The sequence below is a fragment of the Anneissia japonica genome, unplaced genomic scaffold (genome assembly GCF_011630105.1).
Source record: "Anneissia japonica isolate Jap-2015-1 unplaced genomic scaffold, ASM1163010v1 scaffold4811_len131365_cov145, whole genome shotgun sequence".
Taxonomy (NCBI): domain Eukaryota; kingdom Metazoa; phylum Echinodermata; class Crinoidea; order Comatulida; family Comatulidae; genus Anneissia; species Anneissia japonica.
The window spans coordinates 37,700-47,699 of NW_022692512.1; the positions used below are offsets into that span (position 1 = coordinate 37,700).

General features: G+C 33.9%; 2 protein-coding genes across 2 annotated transcripts in view; both read right to left on the bottom strand.

Moving 5' to 3' along the window:
- LOC117100319 (receptor-type tyrosine-protein phosphatase kappa-like) overlaps nt 1–3,709 on the bottom strand; it is a 20,479-nt gene extending 16,770 nt beyond the window's left edge. Inside the window, exons 1-4 of the mRNA XM_033239968.1 lie at nt 3,648–3,709; nt 2,681–2,871; nt 1,193–1,280; nt 895–971 (exon numbers count right to left, since the gene is read on the bottom strand). Coding sequence (XP_033095859.1) covers nt 895–971; nt 1,193–1,280; nt 2,681–2,833 — 318 coding nt within the window. The 5' untranslated portion in view covers nt 2,834–2,871; nt 3,648–3,709. The remainder of the gene's footprint in view (nt 1–894; nt 972–1,192; nt 1,281–2,680; nt 2,872–3,647) is intronic.
- An 83-nt stretch (nt 3,710–3,792) lies between these two features.
- Nucleotides 3,793–10,000, bottom strand: part of LOC117100320 (angiopoietin-1 receptor-like) — a 20,380-nt gene continuing 14,172 nt past the window's right edge. Inside the window, exons 4-11 of the mRNA XM_033239969.1 lie at nt 8,014–8,166; nt 7,012–7,317; nt 6,413–6,480; nt 5,789–6,026; nt 5,370–5,570; nt 4,926–5,131; nt 4,369–4,441; nt 3,793–3,797 (exon numbers count right to left, since the gene is read on the bottom strand). Coding sequence (XP_033095860.1) covers nt 3,793–3,797; nt 4,369–4,441; nt 4,926–5,131; nt 5,370–5,570; nt 5,789–6,026; nt 6,413–6,480; nt 7,012–7,317; nt 8,014–8,166 — 1,250 coding nt within the window. The remainder of the gene's footprint in view (nt 3,798–4,368; nt 4,442–4,925; nt 5,132–5,369; nt 5,571–5,788; nt 6,027–6,412; nt 6,481–7,011; nt 7,318–8,013; nt 8,167–10,000) is intronic.

Here is a 10,000-nt window from a genome sequence, read left to right on the forward strand (position 1 = left end):
GGTATAGAATAACACTGCAGTTGTTAAAATAAACGCCGGACACTTTGTCATAGTTTGAGTTAGTTTAAACGAAATTTTCGGCAGCGCCATGACACTTACGCTAAGGATGGCAGCAGGCGCTGCCGAAAATTTCGTTTAATAAATGTATAATTATGTCTCAAACTATATGTCAAAGTGTCCGGCGTTTATTTTAACAACTACAGCGTACTCTAGAGGCTGCATATGGTAGGTCTAATTATGAAAATGCTGCTGCGAGGTATGCCGGTGCAAATTGATTTGGTGTAATCTAGGTACACTCACCCGTGTATCGTCGGCCGATTCCATGAAGAATGCGATGCTACAAAGCTCGTGCAACAATTTTTTTTTTGTTCAATGACGATTTGCTGAAACTGCTACTGGCAATCAGCAGACAGTTTTGTGCCTTCGAGCACTTATATAGCGACAGTCATGACACATTAAATGTAGTGTGGGAAGTAGTGTAACACTGGACCTACGCAGACGTTAATCAGGACCGGCACCTTTTATTCTTTCTTATCATATTTTTCAACAATGTCATTATAAACTGTAGGCTTAACTTATTTCTTCCTTAATAATGATATACGGTATGTTCTGAAGATGCAAAGACCATTACACCGATACTAGAGATTACTCCCCTGGATCCTACTGCAGTAAGACTTGCAATCTCACAAAAATACATACCTACAAATGTATTATCTGCGGTGCCCCTGATTTTTACAACCATTTATACAACAATGATGGGCAACGATACTAGAGCATATAACTGTTTAAAAATGGTTATAAAAAAAAGGATAACATTGAATATCTTCAATCACTTAACTCGATCGATAAAATCATAATGTAAATTTTGGATATAATACAAAATTATAAAATTACATCGATATAGGAAGCGTTGATATAATCAGATCCTGTTGTACTCCCGTCTAACTTCAAAATAACACGTGATTTGTCATCTAAAAATAAAATTATAAAATCTTCATTAATACAAATATTTAGATCCGGATTCTACAATTACAAGTTCACGATAATTTTGAAAGTAATGTTAATTTTCGCATTACCAAATTGTATACTTGCCACCGCTTTGATATTCCTACTAATGAGAAACATTGGTTATTGTTTCAGTTAATTATTCGAAAATTTCGGTTAATAATGTTTTACAATACCATAAACTTACATGTTACTACATTTGCATATCTATTTTTCGTCTTATTATCTGAATGCTTAGCAACATCCCACGAGTGGCGTTGCTTTGTTCCGAGATCCTATTGGAGAAACAATGTTATGTAAAGAGAATTTTAGTAACAATCTTTTATCAGTCATTAATTTGTTAATATAATAATAACAATATGATTTAATTTATAACGCTCTTAATTATCATGTTTTGAACTGCATTATTTGTTTTTATTCATAATCAATTTTCATTCATAAACAGTTACAGTAGCCTATGTTCAGTAGTTCTATGAAAAGAAAAAGCAGAAGAGATTCATGTTTAAAATATTTGTAAATTCCTTATTCCCCAAATGTATGTGGAGAAAACAGGAAAACTGATTCTGTAGGCCTAAGGCTTAGAACTAGAGCGTGTTTTTTTTTTTAAGCGCTGTAAATCTGAAACCGAACCAAACTGGAAGAAGATAAAATCAATAAATAAAGAAACCGAGTATAAATATTTAGGCATCTTTTAGACCAACAAGAAAAGAAACAAAGTAGATAGAAGGATATGGACTTTAACACAGTTTTTAAGCTAAATACACATCACCAATGAGAAACCAGCTTAACGCAGAAAATAAGATAGAGGGCGTACGACGACCAAAAACACAGCATAATGTTATTTAGTAATCAAGGCTACAGTAGCTGAAACAGAAGCCGAAACGTAATGTAAACACGTAAACGTAGGCTTCAAAATGTATTAATAATTTAATGAAAATATTTTTATCATGCTAGATTAACTTTCTTTGCAATGTTACAAGTATCATTGATATTGCAAAAAGTTGAATATTATAATTTTATTTAATGCTGAAATGATTAATAAAAAAAATATTAAAATACACCAATTTCACTTTCTTTTGTTTTCTTTATTTATTAGACCCAAATACAAACACAACATGGTTGAGGGCAGCCTAAGCAAATGAATCACTTTCTCTCTGGTTAGCTGTTCCTAAAACAAACATGTTGATAAATATAGACTAAAACACAAAACACAGTAAAACAATTATTAATAATAAATAAAAAAAACTAACAAAAAGCTTGATGAAAAGTTTAAAAATTACATAATAAATTGCAAAAATGACAAAAGAGTCCCAAAAATAAAATGTTACATAGTATGGCCTGCACGAACGTGGGAATTGAGAGAGTTTATAAAGGATCCAAGTGATTCGTAGGTCAAACAACTTCAAGACTATCCGGTAAAACTGACCAAGTTCGAGAAATAAGAACAACAGATAATGAAGTATAATGCTTGAATGCAGATGATAAAAGGTCATGGTAGTTTGATGTTTATTCCTGATAGGTATATTTTTTTGTTTTCACCTAATCCAACATCCAACTAATTGTTTGATTATTTAAATCGTGTTGCTGAAGATTCCATTGTATATGCTACTGCTGTATGCTATTTAGTTATGAAATACAAGTGTATAAGACTGACATAAAAATAATACTCTCTCACCTCGAATTCTTTTTTCATTGAATCCACAGAGTTAGATCGCTTCATCATAACATAAGCATGGAGCTCTTTTAACGGGATATCTCTGGATGGTATGTCTGTATTTTCGTAGACAGGCTCGATGTCGATATTCTCGTTACAAACAGGTTGTTTCATATTTGTTCTGATGCGTACGTTGTCACCGTTCTCTGCCCCTGTAAAAACTTGTTTCGTTAATATTGTTTTTATTCCTATTGACAAAATACAATATTTTTAAATTGACGCTAAAATAACTTGCAAAAAAAATTATAATTATAGCAAAATGAAAAATATATAGGCCTATATTAAACATATTGGCTCTGGTGTAATTCCAATTCTGACCCTAATTCTATCCAGACACTCATCAATGCCTGTTCCACATCTGGATGAAGGCAGGGGCTGTGAGATGAATAAGTACATCGAAGTAACCTCCTACTTTATAGTATTGTATTGCATTTCTAAACACATAGCATGAAAAGCGGATATGGCAAAATTAAGAGTGGTGGTCACGACAGTAAATGATTGTAGACGTCAATTAGAGACAAATTACCTATGCTTTATATTTAAGAGAAAATATAACTTCATGGAGTCATCACCTTTACTCTACAAAATGTTGCTAATGGTCGGCAATGACGTTACTGAAACATGAGTATTGGATAATATTGAATTGGATTTATCCGAATGTGAAACATTCTAAAGATATTAACACACGAAAGTCGAAGACTTATATCCATTGGAGACATTCTGACAGTACACCGGGAGACATTCCGGAGACTGTATTGCGTTTTTCAAAATGGGCATTATTGTACTCCCGACCAATTGCTTAATCGTCTCATAAAAAATCTTGCATTTCAGCTCCCCCCCCCCCCAGCAGAGCACACTCTTGTTTACTTATGAACACTAGTTCTCAATTTACTGTTATAAATCCTACAGATTCTATTGAAAACCATACCTGCAGCATTGTTAACTTCAGGTTGATATTTTAAAATGGGGCTTTGATGATCCTCTTTTTTCCCTTTCTGACGTCTATAACAATAAATTTAAGAATTATTTACTTCTTCTTCAACACAATTCATTCGATTCTTATGTGCTAGTAATTACACTAAAAAAGAAAAAAAAATTAAAAACTAGATAAAAATATTTTTTATAAATATCAAACCTTCTCAAATAGTAAGCAAGTGTGATGAAAACAAGAATGGCAACCACTGAAACTACAATCCCAATCACAATTTGAATCTGTTTATTCGGCCCGTGTGTATCTACAAAAAGAAAAGTAGGTATGGCATAATGTGGCAATTACACAGACCTGAAACAATGGGCCTATATTACTAAATATTTATATGTAAGATATTACTAGTTCTCGATGAACTATTCAAGTTTACTGTTTCCTTGTCTGATATTTGTTTCATCTGGTGTTTTCCTGAATTATTATTTTATTATGATAAAAATATGATAAATTATAGATTAATAATATATGCTTATAATGATCGATTGTTTTTTTTAAATTATAAATACGTTATTTCTATAATTTAATGAATTTATTTAAAGATATGATATTGTCTAATATTATTAGATGGTTGATATAATAAAATTGTAAGTTGTCAGATATGATATTTAATTACAGTATTAATGAATTCAAATTATTATAATTTAAACCTTCTAATATTACTTACTTTGTGTTTCATTCACTTTCACGGCTTGAGTGGCCGAATAATTACCCAAGCCTTTCATCGTAATTGCTGCTACCTAAATAAAATGAGGATTTCCGTATTATTTTAAGGTGATTTATTTAGTAAGGTTGCCGTATCAATTGGGTCCGCTTATACTCTTAGGCAAGTCTCTTAAGATGCTTGGGTGAAAAGTGTTGCTTTTGATTGTGTAAAACATCAGTGACCTATTTAACAGGATTGAACCCAGTAAATCTATAGGCCTATTATAAAATACATTTTATTTTTTTTATTTACTTTAACAATATTTTGAGGCATCAAAAATGAAAAAAAAAAAAAAAAAAAAAAAAAAACACTCTAAAAGTCAATTTACACATTGTTGACACAGAAGTGATGTCATTTTGGGATCATGCCTTTTTTTCTGAATTCCTAGTAAACATACTGAAATTGGAAATATTCAAATGTGATTATTACTTCATCTTTACAAGTCTGCTCAATGGGTTATTAGCAACCTGTTATGAGTATAAATCAAACAATTTGTTTTTGTTTGTAATTCCTTTTACCTTTACGGTGTAGTTTTTGTCTGGTGATATTCCATCTTCAACCGTAAAGGTAACTTGTGTATCATTTGTATCTTTGGAGAAGGTTTTTTCATCACAACATTGCAAAATAACACTGTAGCTAACTGGACATTGAACTGTCGGGTGCCATTCAACATTAATACTACCACCAAAATATTCTGCTGATATGATCTCTGGAACTCCCGGAACTGGAAAAGGTAAGCATAACATATACTGTATTTAAGTATAAATAGCTGTATGAAAAAAAAACCCGTTGGGTTGTTCTAAAACATATATTACATTCAACAACAGCAGCTTATTAATATTAAGTATTTATGAAAAAGATCAATGGAAACTTGCGTTCGGCGTCCGTTGAAAGTTTTATGGAACTTGCTGGTCCTATTACTTCCATAAATGAGACTGAAACGTTAAAACTAAATTCTGTACATGGCTCAACAGCATCACTGATTGTGATTTCTACTTCTGTATCTGATGTGTTCCCACTTGTATACTCGTCATTGCTTTTCACGTAGTTGAGGCGATAGTGATATAAAAGGTCGGTTCCACTGTTACATGATGCAGGAGCATGCCACTTCATTGTGAATGACGTTTCCAAAATTGTCGAATTTGTAGATACAAAATGTGGCTCTGTAGGTTTAATTATTTTGTATTATTATCATTATTAGTTTTGATGTTACATTTGTTACGTAGAATGTTCAAACTTGATCATTTCATGTTTTCGATCTTTGTCATAAAACTGCTTTGGTTAGTTTTCTGTAAAATATACTGTTCCAAATAGAATTCAAAATAGCAAAATAAATAAAACATAATGTAGGTTTGATGATAGAATTATTTATTGGTTGTACCTGATGGTAACGTTATGATGTTAATAGCTTCGCTCCATGGACTTTTAAATTCTTTGTTATTGACGACTCTTAAGTCAACTACGTATTCGGTGCATTCTTTTAAGTCCGATATTCTCATCATTCTTTCAGTGTTGTGTGTCGTGTTCGTAATTAATCGACTTGACATCGTTGCATTTCGGTGACCAACTTGGTAGAGTAGAACATCTGAACACTGGATTTCTTCAAGGCCATCGGCCAGCTATAGAGTGTATATCCTGTCTCTTATACACAGATTGCACAAAATTATAGAAATTTAGTTTTTATGTATTTCATTTTTATCTTTTAAGGTAATCAAGTGATGTGTATTAAGGAATTGATCATCATTAAATTTACGCTGTACTTGAGGTTTCATCTACTATCAGCTACGAGCTTAGGTAAAGTCGTGACGATGACAGTTGTGGGCATTCAATATCGGAATGTAACATCTGTTTGCACAGTACTGTACTTGGTTTATTCGGATCGTAGAATTGAACCGTATATAAATATGTAATATCGAATCACAAACTGAATGCTTCTATTTTTACTTTTAACCTGTCACATACTAAAAAATTAAAAAAAGTAACTTAACCACATTTTAGAACTTACCATCCATTGCACTTCTACAAAGGTCTGAGAAACAAAAGTACTTGTCGGTGGTGCCGGCATCGCAGGTTCTAATATTAAACGTTAACAAAATTAAATCATTTACAAAAAATGCAATCCTGACTATTATATACCAAACATTTTCAAAACAATTATTTTTCATATTTGATCAAACTCAGCCACGCAAGTGATCTTCCGAGAGACCGCACTTATGCCCCCAGGCGTTCCGACCCATATTAGGTATTTTTCGCCGCACGACGTTACCTTTAACTTTAACGTTGGTGCCCAAAAATGATTTCAGACCGACCACGGATGGGACTGAGGCGAAAAAAATCAATAATGCAGCAATACTAATTTCCCAGAAATTGTATTCTCAAATCTAAAATACTTATATATAGTTGATATTATGTCGTTCAATTTAAATAGATTAAATGGGTTTCTGCACATCTATGGGGAAACTAGGGTGAGGTGAATACCCATGGTATTGTCTAACAAATTAATGTTATTATATTTAACCTATTGCAACAGCTATTTAGAAAATATATCAACGTATTTTCAGACCATCAAAATAATATCACAGCGACTGCATCACTGTAGCTTACCTGAGCAAGTGGTTTTAATTGTTTCTTGTGGACTTTCCGGTCCAGATGTATTAACACCTTCAACGAATCGCGAAAGTACACTGTAATATGTTACAATTTCATAAAGTTTCAAACCAGAAATTTTGATGACGTCAGGTGTGGTTGAATTAATTGACGTGAACTGACTGCTACTTTCGGTCTTATACCAAAGGGTCCATGATGTTATAGTCCCTGTACCGTAGTCTTTACCTTGTGTCCAGGTAACATCAACCAATATAGTACATGCTTTTGGTGTAGCGATTGGGGGCCTACTTAAGTATGGTAGAGCTGAAAATTATTAGAAACATCACAATTATTAATGTATTTTTTTTTAATGTAATGTTAATATCGGGATTTAATTTCCAATACATCCAGCAACAAGACGTTAGATCTACCAAAGTCCACGTAATTAACGTTGTTTCACATGTCAAGAAATGGTTTTGATAAATGTTGACTGATCAATTGCTTGTTTAGCCTTTGTATTATCACTACTCTGTTTTTTCCAAGTTCATTGCTTTCTTTAATAATATATACATGACATTATTGTTTATATTCATATAGAATACGGTTTGAAGGTTTGCATGGCGAAGTAATGGTTTTGATAAATGTTGATTGATCAATTGCTTGTTTAGACATTGTATCATCAGTACTCTGTTTTTTCCAAGTTCATTGCTTTCTTTAATAATATATACATGAAGTTATTGTTTATATTCATATAGAATACTGTTTGAAGGTTTGCATGGCGAATTAATAATATGTATTAATGCTTGTACACCATAGTTCTGAAAAGAACTATTGTTGTTGGTTGAGAATATCTCAATATTGGGTGAGATATTCTCAACCAACAACAACAGTTCTTTTCAGAACTATCTACGTTGTGTTCCGCAAGCATTGATACATATTATATTCATATAAATGTTCAATTTATTACATTGATTAAGCCCATCTAACATCATAAAATGTGGTTTCACTGATCACACAAACCTATGCTACAGTTTGAGCCTGCCCATGAATCACTGCATCCATTTGTACAGCTACCATCATCTCTCTTACAATCAGCTCCTGCCAAACAGTGGCATGGGTAGTTACAGAGTTCACCAAAGTAACCAGATGGACAGGATTTGTCTGATGATAGCACTAAAATACATAATGACACAATTTTAACACCCGACATCAATTCGGTTCAAAACGTTTATGGATCCTGCACAGTAGGCCTACACTTTTAATAAGTCGTGGATAATCTTAATAAATAAATTCAACATTCTTTGTAATTCTGAAGTTGAAGTAGAGCAAACCGTTTCGTTGAATTTTGTGGCTTGAGTTTTGTGACTGAGATTAAGGGCGGTAATGTATAATATGATTAGCAAACAGACACACTGACAAATAAGTTGGGAAACCAGTCTTCGTTGTTGTTGAAGATATTTGATGTTATGCTGCTTTTTTCTGTAACGTTGTCAGTAACAACAACTGCCTTCTGGTTACTATTTCGTAACGCAAAATAAAGTGCATGCTTTAAGTTCGATTTTCTTTTAGTAGTGGCGGCGCTAAGATTTTCTCCGACGGCAGGGCAACGCACTCGACAGGAAGGGCAAACTTGTACTTCGATGCGGTGCGTAGAAGGGTTTTTTTCGGGAGGGGTGTCTCCTTTTCAATTAGACAATTTTTAAAACTCGCTCATACAGGGCATTTTGACGCCGTGGTTATTGATTATTTAAGTCAAAACGTCGTGAGCAAGAGTTGAAATAAAACTGAAACTTGAAGTTACCTCTGTTTAATAAAAACTGAATCATAAATGTTGTAATGTAATGAATTAGCGGAAGCCTTCTAAAGTAATATCAAGTCAGGTAGGCATTTACAGTGTACTAGACGAAATGCTAGGCCACTGGCGACGGCGCATAATCGATAGATGTCATATATGCCGAACTATGACCAAACAATAGTTGAATGTTATAGGGAGTTGCTAAATACAACGGGTTCAGCCGAGGGGCGTGGCTTCGTATGTTGACGTCATGCAAAGCTTCAGCTATGTTCTGTATTAATTTCCTCGACAAAGTGTGGGCCCTGTCTGTAATCACACAGCATAGCAAGATACAGTCTTGTACAATTCCTTCATGGTACAAACAATGTAAGAAAAAATAAGTTGTCCCTGTGTGTTTTTCTTTCCAGAAATTAGGATCCCTGGAATATTATCAATTCATGGGGCCTACACAGAGTGAAATAATACATAAGCCTATAGTCTTATTTTGCGGTAGGGATTAGGCCTTAATCACAGCAAAAATGAAAGAAAAATCAATGGCCTAGGACCTACTATAGTACAATACTGTATTTAGCAGGGATGGCGGGGTGGGAGGGCCCCCGTCGGGTAGATCTGGCTTCTCTTCCACCCCCTGTCTTGGAGAAAAATCACAATTCGTTGGGGAGAAAAAATGTACTGTATTTTCTACATAATCCTATTAGTTGACACCAAAATCGACTAAGCCTTTCAAACCAAAAATTGTTTATTTGTCCGGGTAGGGAAGCCCCGTGGAAAACTTTCGACGGATACTGAGGGACGCCAGACCACGCCCACTTTTTTCGTCGGGGACCTCGGAGCCCGGGCGCGATTTTTTTCCCGTACGGAACATTTGCATGAAACTTCACTCAGGCCATTTCGGATTAACTCGACTGAGTTCGATACGAAGAACAAGAGCAGACACTTCGCAATGTCGTGACGCTCGAGTTTTACTATTACTGTATTGCTCTTTCTATGTTTACTTACGGTAGGCCTATGATATCTTACGGATTTATGAGATGTACATGTGTAACTAAACTGTGACTTTCTTGGATGTTATTAAATGTTAATATAATATCTACAACAACAACAGCTAGTACCCCCCTTTTTATAAAGTGTAGATAGGTACAGTAATACCAAAGGCTAGAGAGAAAGAGGATAAACTATAGGCCTAACTACAGGCTGAGTTTTAACTTTAAA